This window comes from Lepisosteus platostomus, chromosome 20, assembly GCF_059453375.1.
Source record: "Lepisosteus platostomus isolate fLepPlt1 chromosome 20, fLepPlt1.hap1, whole genome shotgun sequence".
In the NCBI taxonomy this organism is placed as follows: domain Eukaryota; kingdom Metazoa; phylum Chordata; class Actinopteri; order Semionotiformes; family Lepisosteidae; genus Lepisosteus; species Lepisosteus platostomus.
This window is the reverse complement of record NC_142630.1, coordinates 1,140,278-1,163,114: the sequence shown is the minus strand read 5'-3', so window position 1 is coordinate 1,163,114 and position 22,837 is coordinate 1,140,278. Positions and strand designations below refer to the sequence as shown.

Here is a 22,837-nt window from a genome sequence, read left to right as displayed (position 1 = left end):
GGAGAGGAGACAGACACATGCCCCAGCCTTCCTGAGCTGCATTGTTTTTCTGCGAAACAGAGAACTCCGCCTGTGCCACCCCCTGCTCTCCCTCCCCCTCCTTCCTCCACACCTTCTAGCAGATGGCAGGTATAACAAAGCAGCTTGCTATGGCCAAACCAATTATTTATCTAATTATGATTTACCACTTAACCACATGATCTTTCGCCGAGTTGTGGGCAATTAAAATCAGGGTGATTATGCGGATTATGCAAATCGGACCAAAGCGGAACGATTACATTGGAGATCACACACGTGTGCAGGCACTCTCCCCGGTGCAGTCCGGGATGCCCCAGGCCCTGCGTCAGAGCTGCAGGGTGCCTGCATGCATGTCTGTGTTTGCGACTGTGAGCCTGTGTGTGTGTGTGTGTGTGTGTGTGTGTGTGTGCGTGTGTGTGCGTGTGTGTGCGTGTGTGTGCGTGTGTGTGCGTGTGTGTGCGCGCCTGCTCAGAGCACTACAGGAGGAGGGGTGGATGTGAGAGGAGAGGTATTTGAAGGGGCCACCAAGGGGACACCTGCCCTGCTGCAGTGAGCTACTAGCAGGGACATCAATTATCGTCCCTTCATCCAGCCTGCTGCTTGCCTGTCAGCCTTTCAAACAGTGCCGCAGGGGGAGTGCAGCCAGAATGATAACGCATGCAGGGATGAAAAAGAGAGAGAGAGAGATGAGGAGCACAGAGAGACAGCGAGGTTCAGCACAACAAAAGCAGCCCAGAGCTGATAAGCCCTTAATGGAGAAGGGCAGCAGCAACAAGACATGTTAAAAAGCCGCTTCAAGTTCAGGCCCATGCTAATGGAGTAATCGTATTGATTTCCATTTACCGAGGCCTCTGATGTTATTTACTGTATTTAACAAACCAAAGGGTCTCTTTCCGAATGTTTAAACAGTGGCGACAGGCTCTTCCCCCTTTAACAGCAAAGGGCACGACAAGAAAAGCGTTCACTGGACACCGACACCAGAAACATACGTCCCTGCCCGGGCCTGGCGCCCTGACGCTGGAAGCAGGAATGTTTACTCTGCTTTTACTGGGATAACTAGTCTTTAAGCCTCATTGGCAGAGGGCAACCTAAGCTAGGACACTTCCCGAGAAGGATGGGGATTAGAGAAAGATGTAAATTATTTAGACAGTAAAATGCTTCTGCTTATCAACATTTTAATGCCACTGACATTTTCCTTACAAGAACTATTCACGCCCGACTCCGACGTTTTCTTACATCAAGATACAAAGCCTCCTTTTACAGGGGATGCTGCTCAACTGCAGCACTGCCTTCCATTAAGTGTTTTTTTTACAAGTCATCTTAACCACTCCAAGTATATTAGGGACATTAGTACATTAAGAACATTGAGATTCTTATGTTTAGCTTTTAGATACCAGGTTATCAAGAGTTCTGCTGTCTGGGATACCATTCAGTGAAAGGGTTACATTCTAGACTGAATCACAGCAGTACAGAGGCTTGGTTTAGTCACTTGACAAACCCATTAGACTTGTAAACTAAATGGTCCACAACCTTCTATCCATGTCATTAAGTAGCATGTTAGCAATTCTTTAACACATAAAAAATTACGTCTGTTGGGAAAAAGATAGAACAGCAGGTGTTAAACTATTCAAAGGATGACAGATTGTACCGTAGTCATCAGTATTTACAGAGCCCACCAGTAAGAAAGGAAATCTTATTAAGGTTAAAGCTGATGAGGAAAAAAAAAACATTTTGCAGTTTTCCTCAGTCTTCTATGGCGATAAAACAATTTTACACCGTTTAACAATACAGATATTTTTAAAACACTGCCACCCAAACAAAAAACAAAAAAAGAAATGGCAAAAATTAAAAAAGATGCATTTTCTAGTAAGTAAAATGGGAAGAAAAACAATTCTCTAAAAGGGATAAATGCATCTGGCTCAACAAAATTACTATTCCGCAGACAAAACTGGCACATTTGTGTGGCCGTCATGCCCGTGCAGAGCTTATCACCGGGTCTCATCTTGTCTGCTTGGAATAAATTAGCATGATTCTCCTACTGTACACGAAAAGGAGGAAAGTCACCTTACAAGTTCACTGAGACCTGGGATTCGAGCATCGCAGCAACGAGTCCGCCCCCGACTCACATTTCCTACACCTCGGTGTTACAGTATTACACAGCAAACAAATGTTTCGCGAAACGTACCGGTCCTGCTGTGGGCTGTGTCTGTGTCCGCACAGAGGACGAGTGTGTCTCTGCCTGCAGGGGCCAGGTGGCAGGGGAAAGCAGCCCGGAGCCACTCAACAGGCAGATAATTGAAACAAGATGCCCTTTGTGTCCGTGCCGTGCTGGGGAGCAGGGAGCGCCGTGATGTCAGGGCAGGTGTACTGAGGGCCGTGCTCAAGCGAGAAGAGTCTTTTCGGTCTCCTGCCAGAATACCCTGGGGTGCACTGCCATTGAGAACACCCACCAGCGTGAACCAGGTCTTCTTTCACTCGCGGTCAGAAACAATCCGAGCCCCAGCTTCTCCGGCAGGGAGGGGGACCCACACAGAACAAGACCCTCGAAGGTGAAACTCTGCCTTTCTCTTGCTATGGCAGGTCCTTCATTTGCATGTGAATGGGGTACAGCACTGATGTCATATTCACAATCTTTTATAGACACGATAGGCAAAAGAAATCCACACTTGACTTTCTCTTCAGGAGAAGCGCTGAAATTGCCTTTAAAAATAATAGAGCGATTATAGTAATCGTCCGCCAAGTGCATAATAAAAAAAAAAACTTCCTTAACCCTTTACTGCCTGGGATAGCATAAGTGAGTGAAATACAGTAGCTGCCTTAAAATGGTTTTGCCCAATAGAGCCCCAACATTTTGGCAGGAGTAAGGGTAAGTGAAACGATTGAAACAGGCTGCCACAGGAAGATATAACTCCAATGTAGATGTAAAATGGAAGAGACAGAACTTAATATGCCACACTGTTCAAAATACAGCAGACAAATACAAAATATTTTAAGCAATGGTAGATCCAAACTTGCTTCCACCACCTTTTATTTCTGTGGACTAGATGAACTAGCTCAAACCAAGAAGCAAACTAACCCTTAACTGTTCCAGCGGGTTTACACTGGTACTGTAGCATAACCATTTACTGTAAATAAAAGTGCTTGACTACACTGAGTATGAAATGGTTCCTCTTACTCCCACCATAGAAGGCTTAAGGCTTTGTCTCTTGTTTTCACAATTCACTGTCCTGAGCTATTTAGCAATGCCCATAGGAGTTGTCAAACACAGAGCAATTCATCAACTAATTAATCTTTATGAAGGAACTAATCCTAGTAGATTATATGTGTGATTTGCAAAGAAATCTTGAATGTATGGGTATGGATCGCAAAGGCTTCCAATTAGTTGAAATGCAAACTATCGACAACATGTTAATGCTGCCTGCATAACAGTATGTGGGATCCAAAAAGGCCTTTGCAAAGGATGAAGTAGCCTCACAGGGGTAAAGAGGATGACTGTAGGTGAAAAAAAGACACAAACGGACACCCTATCTTCATCCGAAGAAGAGGGAATCAAATGTGCTATAACAGGGACAAACATGTTCTTCCCCCTAATTGCTATAAATGTGTTGCCCGACTTCTCAGATACGTCTGGTGGTTAAGACTCCCAGCATAAAGCTTAACATTATACAGGGTGCAGTGAAGAAAATGTACTTCACGCAGTTTAAAGCTTGAGAAAAAAACAGTTCATTTCTAAGGGTCGGACATGGCTGATTAATTTTTTAGGTTAAGCTTTCACCTCGTATCCAGAAGGTCACTGGCTTCATCTTCCTTTTCTTTGAAGGTATCAGCATTGAGGCGCATAGCGGAGGGAGTGTTTTGAAGTGTTTATGAGTGAATGATAGCCCAGAAAATGACACAGACAAGTCTGTCAAGGAACGTCTGCCAGAGAATTGGTATCTTTGAGACATAGCCTAGATGCATTGCCTTCAAAATCACATAGCTCGGCAGCAAAGCCTTGCTCAAAATCAGGGTTTTGTTTGATCGTTTAATGTAGGAATTTTACAGAATTGGCTTGTTTTTTTCAAGTCCTACATGATGATGTCCGTACACCACTTGGAACACAATGTACCACACAAACATCAATAATCCTATATATATATATTAATTCACCAGCATGTTTTGGTTTTACAGTTTCCTTATATACAGTATAGTACTGTATGTTACCCATTGGAGTTGCCAGCTATGTAAAATGATTTATCTGCTTTCTTTTTCTGTGTCATGAAGAAACCTCTTTGTAGAGAGTCATCTTGATGCAAAGCATAATTTTAGTTCAAAACTTCCAGTAAGACATTTTTCATGATTCAGTCTTTTTTGTATTCATCCAAGTCCACAAAGATATTTAATATCACTCCTGACCTAAAAAGCATGGTGTTATATTGTAATTTTCTATGCAAACTGTTAAAATAAACCACAAAACCAGACTAATGTGACGGTGCTTCCTGACTGCACACTATAATGTGCCTTGCCTGCAATTCTTCATCAGCAACTGATAACATTAAATCTCTCACAAGCGTCCCGAGTCGTGCTGTTTTGGCAACAAGGCAGAATGTGCACTGACACAACACTCCAGAAGGCAGTTTTTCGTTATTTTCCTTTTAAACACTACATGTGCACAATGCCTGGATGGGAGCAGCACAATCTCAACTACTGAAGTCTTTCAATGTTTGGGTGAAAGCGGGTGACAGTCTTTCTTGGTGCACAGTGTACTCTCATTATCCCTGCCTTTTCTTTTCCCAGTGGCTGTCAGGCAGTACGGACATGCCTCCCACATTCTCCATTGAGCCATTTCATTTGCATCGCTATAATAAAGGAGGAAGAGAGACAAGGGGCTCTGCATGGTAACAAACCCAGCGTGGCATCGCAGGAGCTAACGAGGGCAAGGAAAGCCCCAGCAAGCCATTAACAGGGTTAACAATTTGTGCATGGAGCAAGCTCACAGAGCCGGTCTGCTCTTCAGCTTCAAAAACATGGTTTGTGAAGGCAAATGTGCACTTGCACACTGCAATTGATATGAAACTGCAGTAAATATTTGTGAATAGATAGATAAGAGACCAATTAAGCAATTAAACTAATTCACTCTTCTGTTTTCAAGCTGGTGTTAATTATATACAAAAACGGAACACACGTACAGAAAAAAAGCTATGCCTGACCAGAGATGTTAATTAGAGCAGAAAACAGGTAACAAATGAGAGAGAGGTTGAATGAAAAGAGTCTCTCAGTCTCTTAGTAGTAGGACAGCAAGTCTGGTACCTCACAGTATAGGAGCTTGTTTCTTACTCAAGAGCATCCTCCCACCCATCCAATTTCTAACCGCTCTGTCCAACAGAGGGGTGTGGGGAGCCAGAGGCTATCCCAGAAAGCAACAGGCACAAGGTAAAGACATACCTTGGAAGGGACCCCGGTCCATCACAAGGCACATACAGACATCAGGGCCAATCAGCCTTCCAGCACACCCCTGGAATCTGGGAGTGAAACTGGAGCAGCTGGGGGAAACCCATGTGAACACGTGCAGCACTTACGAGCTCCACACAGGGAGTACCCCAGGTCCAGAGGCAGCAGTGCTGACCCCTGTGCCACTGTGCCTCCCCACTTACGAGCGTAAGACATGGAAGTAAAATCTGCTCCTACAAGCCGGACTTCCTTCCTGCTCTTATGCACCCCGAGTGCTGTGTGCCGAGTCACGGGCCGGCAGAGGAGAGCGGCTCAGCCGGAAGACTCCAGTGACCCAGTACAGGCCCCGATGGGTGACGTTCTGCTGAAGCAAGCCGCGGGCCTCTCCGGGACAGCCACCGGGAGAGAGAGCCCCTGTCAAGTCAGGGACGCTGCTGCTCGACCCCGGCGATCTCGCTGGACATGCTCTTTAGTTGCCGCCCCCTGGCCTTCGCAGATTGTTGCGCTGCCACAGCGTGGCCCCCAGCGCACACCCCCTCAATCAGTTATGGTTTCTGAACGTACAGATGGTACGGGCAGGGCCAGCAGGAGGGGGCTTTACCTTGGGATAAGAAATTAACACTGGCAAATGGCAAATTTTACTGCATGTATTTCCATATTCCTAATACCAGGGCCATCTGCTAGCAATCCTGCGCCTTGCAACGATATATTATACATTTTCTGATATTTATTTTTGTCCCCTCTCCCCAGCAAGGTGCTGGTGAAATCACCTCAGGTTCAGTTCTATTCCTGCCAGATCTTAAATCCTCTCTGCTCTGGTTCACTGGAGGAGAAAAAGAAGATGCAGCGTGTACACCGTGGTTGCCTTTTGGAAGCTTTATATCGAAAGCCAAGGTTAAACAGTAAGCACTGATTTGCTAACTCGGAAAGCCTCATGCTCTGAATCCCTTCCCCGTGTAGAGAAGCCCGGCCTGCGAGCGTGGACGAGCCCGAGGGCCAGGCAGGGGGCGGCCCCTGTCCTCTCCACCGGCGGCCGCGCCAGCAGGGCCAGCGTGTGCAGAGCCGGGCAGGGCGGGAGGGAGAGGCGCCAGGCGGCGGGCAGCGCGGCTCGGGCAGACAGCTGGCCGCTGGCCACTGCCCAAGCTGGGAAAGAGCAGCCGCCACTCGTCGCGGCTGGGTTCCTGTCTTGATACGAGCGGTGCTGCCTTGCGGAAGCGGGTGGACACTCTGCTGTCCTGCCTCCCTTTCCCACTGAGAGCTGGTGTGTGGGGGGCGGACTGGCACACCATCCAGGTGGGGCTGCACACTGCTGGGGGTGCACGGATGCCCCTTACCTGTGAACTGCACAGAACAGCACTCTAAGTGTACGGATGTATTTTATTTTTTTATTTATTCTCCGTTTTGGGGTGCAAACTGCAGGAAGATCTCCCACTAAGCAAGCGAACGGCATGAGCACAGCTACAGCATGCAGCGGTATGCTGTCCCGTTTCTCAGAAGTGACACTGAAAGAACTGGACCACACAAAGAGAAGAAAACACTTCGCAACTGTATCCTTAACTGGGGGTATCGAGGATATTTTCACACCTCTGTTGTCTTCTCAATTTCCTTGCCGCTTTTTCCCTGCAGCTTCAAAGTCTGTTAGTGACTAATTAAACTAAATATGACATGGAAGCAAAAGTAGGATTCTTGAAAATAAAGTCTAATTAACAGCTCATTATCGGAGGCATAGTTCAACCCAATTAAATAACAGTTCCTTTGTTTCAGTTCAAGGTTTACCAAGAGCTTTCAACCAGAATTTTCAAAAAAGCCTCTTTTGCAAAAGAAGGGAGACTCCTTTCGTGGTTCATTATTTTACTTTTGCCTAATTTAAAATCACTAATGAACAAATTACCTCCTTTACACGAATGGTCAAACAGTTTTTCTGAGTGCATACCAACTCTAATTTAATAGCAGTGCCTCCGAGGTAACACATTTGGACTCAGGGTTGTGAGAATATGGGCAATCCGAATAACAGCCAAGGCTGTTGTTCAAGTACAGCTGGTGTTTCTCTGCTTGAATTTACTGGCACTAGATTTTCTGCATAAATGTTCATACATGTACAATGCACAACTAACAAAAACTCATTTCTACAGTGAAAGAAGGGATGAGTTTCAATTACGGTATAAGTACAGACCTGACAGTTCATCACTATGCACACCCCAGCCCTTATCTGAGATCATTGACAGCTTATTGTTTTTGTTGGAATGGCTAATCACAATCATTTATATCCATTACTAAGGTGCAGCTTTCAGCAACAGCCATCACTGCTGTGATCGCATGCAGCTGTAATTGCTTACCAGCCTTTTCTAACAAAAATCTGACACCTGTTTCTCCTGACCCAGAGTGACTGAATTCCACCCTTTTTCTATGAGCGAGCTCTCATTAGGAGTCTCCACGAACTGCACGCTCGTGAGCCGCAGCTTCGCCCTGCCGCTAAAGCTGGGTGCTTCACCTCCTTCTGCCACACAGGGAGCCCTCGAGCCAAGGACGGAGATGCCCAGGCGCCACAGGACGCCTCCCGAGCCCCGACTCTCGCTGCGGGCTGCGCCGGTGGCCCAGTAATAAAGGCTGGGAAACATAAATATTAAATAAAATAGAGGCACGCAGTTGGTAGGCCTCTGCCATGCGCTGTGGCACCCGTGCCAGCTTCTGCAGGTGCGCACCCCAGTGGCAGCCAAAGTGCCAACCTGCTCTCCATATGCCTGCCTCCCGCCTGCCAACTCTCTCCCGCCGCTTCCCACTGGGACGTGCCTGTCTGTCCTGGCACGGAGGACGGAGACGGACGAGATCTCTCCTGCCGCCTAGTAACACCACAGGGCCGACATCCCCGGTCACCAGACTGCCGCCTCCCATGGGCAGCGCCCCCCACTGGCCTGACCGGCACCTTTATGCCATGGCTCCAGAAACGCAAGAGAGCTTTGATCGGCGCTTCAGCTATTCCATGGAGATGTCACAGCACAGGAAGAAAATGACTGCGACCTGTTATTTTCACCCCTGCACAGGAGAGATTAGCTGGAAGGACACATGGACTGTGCAGGTAGAACCATCTTTAACTTGTTTTTTCAGTATTTAATGGTATGATGACATTTGAAAAAAAAACAGGAAATATGTAAGAGTACTAGAAACCCTTTTATTCATAACTATTCCTCACGAGATAAGGTTTTTACCGTGGTTTACAACCAGGGTCTTCATTGTATTTTGGTCAGCATTTCCACAAAGGTCAGGCCTGTCTGTGTCACACTGCATCCTGGCCAGTCCCAGAACCGTGTCAGTAACTGAACCTCATCTGCAGTGTTTACCGCTCCCTGACTCCCCACCTTCTTTCTCGGACAGAAAAAAAGAAAATCTGAAGAGAAGAAAAAGGGTTTCATACCCTTTAATGCCTCAGTTTTGCCAAGCATCACTGCAGTGATTTTAATGAGATGAATTATACTCGGCCAGTGATCCCATGTATTTGTGCCAAACTACTGTCATGTATGTAGGGAAAAAAAAATATTGCCTGAAGTAATCCTCAGCCTTTACAGCAAATTATTAAAATTCAGCGTATACTTAATCTGTCTCCCAGAATTAATTGAATTTTTATGCTTGGCAAATGTCACTGTTTGCACTGCTCAGATCGAGGGCTCATAATAGTTTCATGACAAAACAGCAGACCAACCACGAAGCACATCAAAACGGGAATAAATTATACACAGCGCAGTGCTGGGGAATATTAAATAGAGCGATTCAAAGCAGGGCCCTCCAGCAACTGGTACTAAAGTGAACTGATCGTTTTTATAAAGTCTAAGCTTGCTTGAGGTGTATATAAAACCTCAGACAGTCACCCTGCACAGCAGAATATTAAAGCCTAAGAATGATTCCTTTATGCATTTTAGATTACTAGCTTGCACTTCCTTTTATATCAAAATACCAAACACGAGGGGCGAACGCTCCAGCTGCACGTGGGGATACTGAGGTAAAAATGAAGGCAAGAGAAAGCAACAGAAACCCTCACAGTTAGACCCCACCTGTACGAAGACACCTGCCTTTGAAACAGTTTTGAAACAGTTTTAAACATCGATTCTGTCTCAATCACTTCCTTGTTTCATATGCCGTCTGTGATCAGCTGACACAGAGCTCCTCCATTAAAGTACCGAGAGCAAGTGAAGTATAAAAACCTCCAAACCTCTAGCAGTGCTCAGATCAACAGCTCCGGGTCCACTCTCATGACAGAAACTGGACTAGCGCTGTGAGCGGGGGCTCAAACGTTTCTGAACTCTTCCATCTGGTGGATTAGGAAATGTGTCTTTTCAGAGATGTCCCCTGTCACTGACACATGTTCGAGGTTATAGTAAAACAGCCCTATTATGAAAGCAGCTGCAGGCATCTGTGTTTGTAAGAGTAAGTGCCTGCTTAGAAATGTAAAATACTAGCTTGGGTAATTAGAAAACCTTCACGTGTACATCCCCCAGTACCAGGGAAAGGTAACATTTTCTGTGACTTATTGCAATATATTTATAACACACAACCATCTGGTTTTGGCTGTTTATTTCGCTGCAAGTCAATAGAGACTTATGGTTGGATAAAAAGTTAATCTGAGCTTGTCGAAGGTAATTGATGAACTTCAAGTGACATCTGAATGTAGAAATTCATATTGACAGTTTCAGTGAATTTGATGGAATTCTACACAGGTACAGAAAAAACATATTTGAAGACTTTCACATCATATTTGCAAATGTTTCATACTCAGTATCTGAAATCGGAAGATATTTGTCATTAAGGAGGTTCAAAAGGCTTAGAAATATTCAAACAAAGGTTCAGTTCTGACATCTCAACTTCCATGTCTTCTGAGTGGTAGATTTCAAGCCTTAATACATTTGTTCCTAATTAGTTGGGAAGTGTAGAAGACACAGCTCAAGTGAGCCCCCCCCTTAAATGCTGGAACATTCTGGATCAATTTTAACCGATCAGTCAATGTATTTACATTTTAAACTTACCATAATTACAGTCCTGGCTAATTTGTCCCTAAATTCCAATTTCAGTCTTTGAATTTCCTGCCAAGAAGCTGAAGAGAGGACACGTTTTTCACTGTTTTTTTTAATGCAGATAATTCAGCTAAGTTCCCAAGGTAGCAGCATAACATTTTAAGAACCCTGTTTAGATTTAAAAGTGCAGGACTGTGTAAATTATTTGTGTAAGCACAATTCCAGTGAAGCAATGACTCATGATTTTGATCAGTAAGTAAACAACGCTTATAGTTCATTTTAACAGGGGATTGTGAACACTGATTTCTTCAATGAAAGTTTCCTGCAAACAAATTCTGTTGAGCCGTACTAAGGAAAATACTGCTGAGAGAGATATTGCAGTTTGTCTTTCCACTGTGAAATAATAGGTTACGTTTGAACTGATGCAGCTCCAAGCGGAGATCTTCGTCAATACTTAATTAACAAGCTGGGAAGCTTTTACATAATTGTCACAATAGCACAAGGTGTCTTTGAAACATTTAGTCCAGGGTTCAGGATTGAACTTAATCACCCTGCATCTTTCTTAAAAGGACAGTAGAGAGAGGCTCAGCAGCATCACCCTCGCTGACGGACCGGCAGTGAGAAGGTGGGCACTGCCAAGAGAAGGGAAGGAAATGATAGCTGGCACATGCAAATCAGCTCAGCTTTCTGAATCCCTCGCAAGCAGATTCAATAAGTGGTTTCTTATTGGCTTTCTGTGCCGATGCTAACAGGGAGAAGCTTCTTGTTACTGCAAGAAACGGATAAGGACAAGGCAGCAAAATAAAGGTCTTTAAACTGTAAGAACTCATCAGTCCAAGTTCACATTTGAGTCCGACCATAAAACTGCTAACCTCAGAGAATGCTTCTCACTTTCAACTCGAGTAGGAGGATATTTTTCTTTCTTACCCTAAAATCACCACATAAATTCACCTCACAATTTGGAATTGTTTTCTCTGCTTTCCAAAGGATGTCATTTGACTTCAGAAGGAATTATTTTGAATATTCTTGTCTGCAGTGAGGGAGACATAAACATATTTAATCACCATGTACCCATGCCTTTTATTATTTGTTTGGCTTGAATTATACATCTTAAAAAACATAACAGCAGCAAGATCTGGCTTCTCTGTGAAAAGATTTTTCAATTAGGTGTAAGTGAGTACTGACTGTGAGAGCTGTCTGAAGCTTCAGACTCCGGCTACAGCGGGTGCACTACAGTCAGACACCCTGAACATGTAAAGGGCTACCTGCATGAGCTGGATCTGAGAGGTTTCAAGAGGTGCGGATCTGGGAAGCGACCCTGGGAGGCAGACTGAATGTCTTGAACGCACAGTTTTATGTCAGTACTTTAACTCCTACCCAGAGAGAGCGCAGGCTTTGATTTTTAACCCCTTTTCTCCACACAAACTGTATGGGAAGGAATCACTTAGTCACTTTTCTTAATTGGGAAAATTCATGCTTAAGCAGCAACAGAAGGAAAAGTCTTCAATTGCATCTATTTCCCTACATTAGAAGGAACATTGTTGTTTGTGATTTGTTGAAAAACAACTACATCCTATAGTGTGTCTGTAATTCAAACCTGCACTGCATCAACATTTTTGGCATTCAACAAACGGCTTCATGATAGTACCCATTGTTCAGCACAGCGCATGTGACTATTTGGTGCAGATGTTATGTTCCATGAGTGTAGTTCACAATGGTGAACCACAACAGACGTCAGTTGAAGCAAATCTCACTCACACTTGTGTAGGGCTTACTGTTTCTGGTGAGAAAGTCTTATCAAAACCTCGGATGGAGCTTTCAACGGATGTGCAACCAGACAATCAGGTGAAATGACTGATAACATCTTCACCACTGGCTCAGGCTTCAGTCTGTCAGCCCCAGCTGGTGACAGCAAAGGGGGTTAAATAGCACAGCCTGTACAATCAGAGCTTTAACATGGCAGTCTGAGTTAACTGCTGAACAACCTCTCGCAGTTCTGAACTTCACTGTATTGTCTGCTCTTCTCCATCAGCCAGGACGTCAGCACAAGTGCAGTCACCTCTGCTAGTGTTATCAGGGCAGAAATCAGGAGCCATCGCGATTCTGCCAAAAGACAGAAGAAAATCCAAGATACACAGCAGATTAAGAAGATCAGATGAAGATGTATTAAAAGAATACCAATCACGTTAGTGGATCAAATCCACGATGGAAGAGGTGCCAGTGATGGACAACACTGAGAAGACCTAACTGTGGCCACGCTCCCAGCTCGGTCTGGGCTAGGTGACTGGGGGTGAGACCAACATCCTCGCATCTGGATCGCATCCAGTCTATATTGAAACCATGGCACCATGACAACATCTCCTTATGAACAACCACCCTCTGTGTTGAAATACCAAGAAGCAAAACCACTGGCATTTTAATAAGATCCTAAATTACTGCTCCCATGTGGACCAACCTGTTCACCACTTAACTGAATAAGAAGAGCATCCGTCCCATATGTCCTTCTTCAGCCCGACACAGGATTGCCGAGTTGGGATCATGCAAAACAGATGCTAATTAAAGCTCTAATACCTGTTTAGCCAGTTCTGTCTGCCAGACACTGTTTTATCAGCCCATGTTTTACACAGACTGAAATAATGCGAGGTTCTGGATCCAGGGTTGCTTTGCTTCTGAAGAAAGAAAATCCTCTCCTACAAGCATTTCTAAGGAATGACTGCAGAAACATTTATCTATTTATTTAATTTAACAAAGCGGTCATAATTGCTATCTTACATTTTATTAAATATTAGACAAATGTGTCTCTTCAAAATACTGTTATCTCTCTTTGGTATGTATGGGAATTACTGCACTTAGTGAACAGTTTAGGAAAGAGCATTACATAACGAAAAAATAAATGCCAAATACTGTCTGGCAGACAGAGGGCTTTACATAAATCTTATCAGAATGCAGACCTGTTTCAAAGAAGCTGGTACTGGCTCTTACACAATAATATAAGATCAACGTGAACTTCCTTAACAAAATACTACAGCCACAAAACCCCCCAAAAAACAACAAATGGAAATGAAAGACGTTTTAAAGGGATATTTTCTGCGGACATAGATTTCACCTGTTCCACTGAGGGAGCACGTCGATTCTGGCTTTTATGGTGCCCCTGCATGCTGCAGTCCTGATTTATTTCTCACCACAGGCTCTCTCCGGCTATTAACCATGTGGCCTAACAGGAGATCAACAAGGCAAATTTACGCAAGTCTGGGTGCTGAAGTGAGTGGTTTATGGCTGTGTTCAGGCTCAGTCCCTGAACTGTTTCCCTGACACCTGGGAAGCAGACTGACTGACCAGATGCTACAAGCTGGCCTCACTTTAAAGCTCCTGTCAGACCACCTAGATAAATAATGGCCTAATCAATTTGTACACTTTACTGCGGCCTAATGACTCCAATAGCAGCCACAAGCTTCATTGGAATAACAATATGCTGACTTCATAGGCTTGCTGGAAGACACAGCTCTTGGAGGTGGGAGGAGGTTACATCAGGCTAACTGAGCTGAGGAACACCCTGTATACAAACAGTTCGAATGGATTTTGTTGTGTATGTGCTCAAAATAAGCAGAGGTGCTAGGGACCCAAGAGAGCCAGACTCCTACCAGAACAATAACTGACAGCTTTATTAAAACTTCATAGTACATTCTAGCAATTACTGACTCCAGGAACCCCAAAGTTTCACCTTATTTACTACCAGATAACAATAACCAGAAACAGCTGCACTCAAAGGTTTAACCTAAAGGCTTAAATAATCATTACAGGTTTAAATGTTGCCAGACCACAGCAAACTGATCTCTTGTGGAAGAAAAATGGGCACACTTAAAAAATGTAGACATATCAAACCTTACTGAAAAAGTCAATTTGCTTTTTTACCTTTAGCCATTTTTAAAGTAATATGTTGGGCCATGTTTCTATATTCAAAGCTCAATCATAATCCAGAGGGGAAAATCCCAAACCTTTTAGAGTCTTGAACTCAATATATTTAAAGCACAGATACAACTAATATCCTGGAAGCTTGAGAGTCCCATTTTCAAGACTGTTCACTTAATTTTTAGCAAAATATTTTTCCCCTTTTTGTTATGGGTGTAACAAATTTGAATTTTTGAAAATCAAGGTGAAAATAGTAAAATAAAGGTTAGGGCCATTAAATTATTCCTTTTAGCAACCCTTCAGCCAACAAGCAACAGAAACAGGGCTAAATAAGCCAGCATTAAGAATATTCTAAAAGTCATCACATGATTCTGAGTGCTTTAAGGGGAATTAGAGGATATTCCTTCAAGCAGTGTTAATTTTCCTTTATGCTGTACGTCTAACATTTAAGACTAACATTTTGGAAAGCCTGCGGGCTGCCACAGTGGAGCACAAGTCAGCTAAGCAAGATAAGCAGCTTCAAGCATGATGCTTCAGTCAAGGATGGGCAAGGAAGGCACAGTGATCCGAGTTCACACTCCTCTTGCACGAGCTCAGCCACTCACAGATTCAGCTCCTCTCTCTTACACTGGCCCACAATAGTGCTAGCGAAACAATGTTCCAGGGGCACTTTATTTAGACTTTATAAATAGATTTTTGCCTCACAGGAATTGGCACCTGCAAACAGCATGTAACCGATCCCAGTGCACGCTCAACAACAGCACATACAGCACAACCTGTTGCATCAAGGGCAGTGGGCAGTTAAAGCTGATCCTGGAGAAGGTGGACACCCCAGCTCTCAGCGGCTGCACGGTCAGTAACCTCATCGCTGGAGACGGGTCCAGAGCAGATAACAGGGACAGGTCAGGGTAATTGTTAGACGTTCAGGTCTCTGTTTCTGCGCCCCTGCCTTCTCTCTCTCAAAGACAGCTGCAATTAATCTTATTTCAGCGAGATGGCCACACAGGAGCCGTGCCTTGCTGAAGTGGCTATTTGACCCAGACTATTTTTTTTTTATCACTGGATAAACAAAAAAAGACCGGGGTTTTGCATCAAGCTTATTAACACTCTCTCGGAACATCTCTTGATCAATCAGCTGGATGCTCCACGTCATCAGTGGGAGTCAGTGGGCCTGCACACACCCACATAGCCTCCTCCCTGGCTGGGGTGCTGTCCAGTGAGCACGAGCGCAGTGGAAGCATGGAGGTGCAATGCAAATTGTCTGAAGGGAAGTTAATTTGCACAGAGACAGCTGTGGCCGGCACCCCTCTGCCAAAGGCTATTTCAGCAACATTCCCGCTGCTACCAGAGATATTCGCCCTGCATTGTCTCCTTTACAGATATATGCTGGGGCTTTTTTTTTGTCTGGCAGGATCAGGCAAATGCTTGTACCTTTGACATTTACGCCCGCCAGGCTCTGAAATCCCAGCTTCCAAATGCCTGGGAGGAAGCTGTGGAGGTGTCGTCAGTATGAGAGAGGTCAACGTGCACAAAAGGCGGCACAACCTCTATTGAAGCATCGGCAACAGGCTGCCTGGAAGTGTTGTCATTGCCAGCTGTGATGTTGTTTTTCTTGCCCTGCCCTACAGCAATCCAAGCCAGCCCTTTCTGTCACACCTCCTTAAAAACCTCGCAGGCATAAGACGGAATTTCAAACCTTTCTACTCTGTTGCTGAAGACCTACTTCTAATAGTGTCTGCAATTTTATTTGGGCTGAGAGCAAGCATTAATTATTGATGTACTCCAAAAAGTACAAATTAGAGGCATTTGGGAATAGTCAGTATTATCAACCTCTCCCTCTGAAGACGCCACATTCATGAGTCTAAAGGGTCGATCACAGCCAGAAGGAGGCCAATGGAGGGGCTTGAGACATATACGAAACATAATGCAATGTATGAATATGAGCTCTGTCCAGGTACAGATAGGATTATTAATATAATCTACCTTTAACATATTTAAGGTTAGTCATGTAGTCATTCAATCAGTATATGCAGATACAGCACGTGGGAGAATACTTATGTAGCTGAAGACTGGGATTAAAATCTTCCACATGAAGAATGCAGTCCAGAAAATCCCAACTGAATTACGTTATTAGCACGCAATTCCGAAACCTTACGTTCACGCCCTTTCTGCTGTACTGACAGTAACACGCACTCTTGCACCACACATATTCAGATGAGGTCAGTCCAGGTCTTCCATTTTGTGGTCTTGCTATTGACAAAGCAAATAGCGGCTTATTGGCTTACAGGCCAGCTCAGCTGTCACCTTCCGTCCTTGGGCTTAAAAAATCAAACAAGTAAGACAGCGGGGGTAGTGGCATGGGCTCCTCATCTCACAAGCTGCACCGCCTTCTCTCTCTCTCACACTCTTGAGGAGGGGTAATTAGTCTGCTTGAGCTCAAGCAGCAATTTTTCCTTTTGCTTTTCTTTTTTTTTTAATGCTCCCCCTTTTTTCTTGTCAAATAATCATTGAAAAACTAGCATGTGTCTGATACCGTCTCCACGGCAACGGCAGTTAAGACGACAAGGCAGGCTGGAGCTAATTCTGTGTGTGAACGGTGCTGAAGGAAGTGTAGAGGCTCTGCTCTAAAGGTCTCGGCGATGAGGTAGCCTTCAGGAGTCAGCACAGGGCTCATGCTGCTGCCAGGCTTCGCCAATAAGAGACGTCATAAATTGCACATTACCATATTGTTTCATCCTTTTTTTCCCAACAGAGAGAAAAAACTTCCTCTCACAATTCAGACCGTATTTGAAATCCATTTATTCAAAACAGCGCTTTTGCAGAAAGAATACACGCAGGTAATTACGTTTGAATAATCGCACCAGAACTCCAAAAGCCTGCTGGAGCCACTCTCTGGCAGGCAAATGAGTAGGCACAGGCCCCTACGATCATTTTCAAGTTAAAGAAGAATGACACATACCCCAAATCTGACTTTTCAGAGGTGTGAAAATAAACAGCCTTTTAAACAGATACCTCGATCTCTCGAGCTCCACAGTAACACAAAAGTGAACAGTTACTTTGAGATCAGCTGAACTTAAAAAAAGAGATGAATTCACAGGTAGAGCTCTTGATAATCACTCAGCAGGAAATTTCTAAAAAGCACCTGTTTCCCAAGCATTAGGATTTATAAATTGCCTTTGCACACACTTTAGGAAAGATGCTTTTCAAATAAGATGCTTTTACAAACATGTAAAACTTTATCAAGTATTCATATTCACCTTCAAATAGCTAAAGCTATTCATCTTTAATTGCTTGAAATTTTCAAATAGCCTTCCTGGTAAGACCTAATGTTGAGAATGAGTTAGCCTTCTGTACTGCCTCAGTATTGGCTGCCTTGGATTAACTAGGGCACCAGGATAATTGAGCCCTACTAGAACAAACAAAATGGTCGCCTTTCAACAGCTAACAGAATCACACAGTTGACCGTGGATGTGTTTAAAGCCTCTCTTGGCCCTCTGTAAAACTGCCCCTCAGGATGGTAAGGGTTCTGGTTATGTCCTGTGGTGATGGCTGGTTTAAGGACTGACGCGCAGTGGGGCAGGAGGGGGTGGAGACACACACACACACCACCTAACAGCCTGGGACTCTCCCTTCTGTTTCTGTGACTCCACTGAATCTCAGAATCAGGACATGAGAAGACTTCTGGTAGCATTGCTGCACAATAATCACTTAAATTGAATAATTAATAGAGCCGTATATATAATTTAATATCAGAAATGAATAATTTAGAAGGATATGAACATTGTTTGCTTGGTGTCTTAACCCACCTGAGGAGTGAAGCTCTGTCATCATGAAAGAGCTGAAAAATACTTCACTTATTTCGTCCATTAAAAGATTCTGAACCATTCCCTGTAGATACATCAATTGGAACTCTGCAGTTGTATGGTTTTTGACACCCACTAGTACTTAAATACCTGCCAAAGCAAAGATATAGACAATAAAGGCTCTATTTATGTACCAGAATAAATTGACTAAACTTACAGCTTATTTTAAGAGACTGTAGCCAGAGTTTTAGTTTCAATATCTGTAACTGACTTTGGCTTCTAAGCACCAAGTCACTTAACTTCTCTAAATACCTTCATTAGCACTGTAGGTAGTTGTGTAAATACAGAAGTGATTCACTAGGTTCACTTCTGTTTCTGGAATTGTCACATATGTTTCTAAAATAAGGAGTTCTGTTCTACAAATAACTAAAAGTACAATTACTTTAAGAAAAAAAATCACACTTCTTACAGCCAAATGCCACTCAGAATGTCATAGTTACGCAGTAGCCTCCAGTTCATGTGCTTTATGATTCTAGTATTAAGATATAGATTCATCAGGGATTTTAGGCGTTGTTTAGGTTTACTCTTAAGAGCTGCCCTGGACTTCCTGATTCTAGCGAACTGCCTTCAGGAGCTGCCTGCCCTCTCTGTTCCCTGGTACCTCACTCAGACACTTCACTACAGCGATGCTCCTCTGGTGCGGGGGCGACTGGTCCTGCTTTATCCCAGAGGGACTTCGATACCCCATTAACCTCTTTTGGCACCATTGTTTTAGCCATGAGTTGAAATCTTCATATGTCACATTGCTTCCCTAAAGTGGAGATAAATAGAACCAAGCATAATGTGGAAACTGATCTCCTTATATCGGTCTCCCTTCTCTATGACTGCCATAGCACTGTTTTGAAAAATAAAAAAATCCCACTTGTGGGATTGCATGACTGTGGAGTGAGCAACCGAACAAGGCATTATGCAAACGCAAACAGCCTCTAAACCTGTATGAAAGTCTCGGTTATCCTTTTTGTTAAACAGTAATGAAACAATAGCAGACCTTTTCATTTTCGGTTTCTATCCCAACAGAAAATGCTTTGTATCCTTGCCCAAATTATGAAAATAATGATTTTCATACTTGTGCAAAGCCTTCGGGATCACAGAGAAGTCTAGACAGAGCACCCACAGGATTTCAAGTGTCGTTTCTTATCTGTTCTGGTGGATAAAACTTGCTCCCTGACCTAAAGGACAGGTACAAATACAAATTACTATGATTACTATACACAAACCCCAGTGTCTTGGCACAGAACCGATAGTTGGTTCTCTCAGGGTCTGAAGCTTTTCACCATCGCTTGATTTGTACTGGTTTGAACAGGATTCATCCCAACTGACAACACATTCACTCACTTGTTTGCTTTTTTTCCTTATTTTTTAGCATAAACAGATCCCTGGAAATTAATCAGTGCACTTTGCAAAGAAGGTACTGCTTTCATACGTCTTTAGGAAAGGAGCACAGTAACCGACGCCGGTAATAACTGACGAGCTTCTTTACAGGAGGTGTGTAAACGAACAGTGAATATCTGGACAGGCAGTGATCAATGACTGTTCCTTCCCACTCTATTAATAATTATGATGGCACATTCCTCCTCTGCCCTCACAAGGCCTCTTCGCCAGTAAAAGCCTCGTCGGGAAGAATAAATAATTCAGCTGCACAGAGTGTCAGCTTTATGCAGCATTGTCAGGAGAGTGCCCTGACTGATCCCAGAGCTCTCCTCCTTCTGCACCATTCATCTTCGAAAAGGGAAGTGCTGGCAGGACGCACCCCACCTCCCCACCTACCACCCCCCCCCACCTCCTTTGAATCTTTTTTTGTTGCTCTAGCAGAGTGGAAGTTCCTGGCTAGTGCACATCTACACGCCAGCCCTGAGCAACGAGAGCGGAGCGACACCCATCAGAGGACACTGCCTCGTGCTGCCTGTGGGTAGTAACACAATGCTTGCTATCAGGGTGACTGCCGCTCTGAAGTAAGAGACCGCAAGACACGGCCCCTCAGAAATTTCGCAAAGAAGCTCAGAAATTCTTCAAATCGGAGGTGCTCATCAGTCATAGCTGTTGGTTTGCTCTGGTTCCAATGCTGACACCCCTTAAAAGCGAGGTGGCAGCACTTATACAGTACACTCACGCAGCACTGATTTCTCTTTTATTCCTAAGCACAAAATATTAAAGAGAGAGAAATGTGAATACCTGTAGGAAACTACTTGCCACTATGCTGGCCAAAACGGTATTATTTTCCAGTCAATTTAGTGTTGTTTCCTTGCATGTTCATGTTGGTGTCCCCCCAAAAGAAACAGATTTCCATGAACTTACATTATGGAAAAGTAGATTTTAAACAAGAAATTCAATTAGGGTTTGAAATAAGAGCATGATTTCAATAATGATAATGACAGAATAATATAATTGTACATATTGTAACAAGACAGGTGAGCCATTTCAAGCAGAAGAAACAACCAAGTTGAACAGAATGGAGAGAAGACTTGATTTTAAATTTGATTAGTGAGTATTTGCTGCGAATTTAGGTTCAACTGACTGGAGACTTGAGCTTAGTCAAAAGCACAGTCAGCCCTATAAACAGCTGCGGTTTCTGAACGAGGAAGCCTGATGTTTCCCAGCCTCGGGTTTCTGCGCACTTTCGGTCTGCGCCACAGTGGAAAGGTAACTGGGCTGTATCTTGCTCAGGAGCTTGAAAAAGAACCCAAGCCTAGACACCGAAGCAAAAGCACAGCAAGTGTGTTTCACTATCTTCACTGAAGTGTACTTCCAGGACGCTGACCACACTCTCACCCACAGCCTCAGAGCACACAGTGCATCAACAGATTGTGTATCGGAGCCTCTTTCCCATTTCTGTGTTAGCAGAATGTAATGACTATCCAGCAACCATCGTGTCATGTCAGAACTTCCTATCAAAATCATATCATCAGCTGCTTGCGTGTCATTGCTTCACACTACCTCCAAAGAGCAAAAAACTGTTTCACTTGCTGTACTTTTCAACACCATGTTTAGAATGATAAATAATTCACATTACCACAATTGTATCGCTAGAACAGCCCTGAAACTTCTTTGGAAGCCTTCTCAATTCATCTCATTCCACTTTTACAATTTATGAATCCTAAAAGTCACTAGCATGGGTTATGACGAGCCCACCTGAGGGGTTTACCTGCTGTGTAAGTTTTTCAATAATGTTACTCTACTGTACCAAACCCGCACCACAGTGGTTGCATGCTAGTGTTAGCAGGAGGGATTCTGTGTGTAAGCCTGCAAACAGTTAAAGCGAACCACATTATATCCCTAAGCCCCTGTAATCCTTTGCCATTTTTCACTGCTAGCCTCCTGGCCCGCAACAAGCTAAAATGCAGGTAATTCACAGTGCCTAATGTAAAAATCATGCCAACTGCTACAGCCTCCCTGTGGCTTCAAACATTAAAGCAGTAAGATTATTTTTTTTACTCCTTCTCTTTCACCCTCATTTATACAAGTCTTCTATTTGCTACATCTTGGCTGATCGCTACATAATCAGAGCTCATTCAGCCATGAGACACTGTTAAGCACCTACTGATGGTAACCCCACACCAAGCTTAATTCACCTTAGATTACTTAAGTGCTTCTGCAGCTTGCTGTTAAATAAAACAAGGCTCGCCACTTAGGAGCTAATAATGGAGACAAAAGGAGGAAGAAAAGCTATACCCCCCATCCCTAATGAAAGCCAAAGTTCTCACGTTGCAAGCTTACTCTTTATAAAGAAGAATAAGACACTGTGGCCGCTGCTTTAAAAATACATAAAAGAACATGTACCCTTTAGCACACCTCTCAAGACACTTTCCTCCCTCACCCTCTCCGTACCTTACCTGGCAGATAGTAAAGTGGAGGCTTTAGTCCAAACATGGTTTACATTACAGTTCCATTGTGGTCACTAAAGAGAAAAAAAGAGAGATGCAGGAATGTCCTGGTAAAAAAAAAAAAGACACAGGAAGGCACCACACAAGGAGAGCCAAGGTCCGGACAGGTTAGAAGGTCCTCGCTCGCAGTGTCAGGTTGCCATTACGGAGATCCGCTCTGAGGTAAGTGTCTAACGATGTCAGGCTCAAGCACCCTGAGACGCTCTGGTGCAGCAGCGAGCTGCCCTCGCCGCTAGAGATGCCCAAGGCAAAGACAGCAAACCCAGCCGAGCACAAGGAACGGTCGGCCCAGGCTTCCGAGCTGAAAAGCCCTCTGTGCGGGTCATTCATGAGGAGTTTAAGGGAGCTCGCTTCTCTCTTTCAGTGAGGCGAATGTCAAAGGTGGTGTTCCATGGGCTGGGTTTCGTCCAGGAGAAGGCAGGGGGCACACAGGAACAGAAGAGACAAGCGGAGCAGGTTTCAGGCGACTTCTTGTTGCTAAGAATAAACAGGCTTTGTTTTCTTTTGCCCAGCTCTGGCAGTGAGAGAAAAATTAATACTCCAACGACTCAGCAAGGAAAGTAGCCTCCTGGTTCATCACAGCACACAACATCCTAAGTGGGAGATCTGAAGCAAATGCCTGGCTTCCTTTTCAGTCCTCCGTACGTCTTTTCTGCTTTCTTCCTTTCTGTGTCCCACTACTGACTCAAAGAACAGAGGAGGAGGGAAGAATAAACTCCCTTCAGGCTACAAC

The 22,837-nt window shown here is 44.1% G+C and overlaps 1 protein-coding gene across 3 annotated transcripts in view; it reads right to left on the bottom strand.

The window, feature by feature from the left end:
- gse1b (Gse1 coiled-coil protein b) overlaps window positions 1–22,837 on the bottom strand; it is a 265,129-nt gene that overhangs the window by 65,915 nt on the left and 176,377 nt on the right. Inside the window, exon 1 of one of the 3 annotated variants that reach the window (XM_088614303.1) lies at window positions 22,054–22,237. The exons of the other annotated variants lie outside the window; for them this stretch is intronic. Coding sequence (XP_088470429.1) covers window positions 22,054–22,090 — 37 coding nt within the window. The 5' untranslated portion in view covers window positions 22,091–22,237. Of the gene's footprint in view, window positions 1–22,053; window positions 22,238–22,837 lie in introns of those variants that run through there. 3 annotated transcript variants of the gene reach the window in all.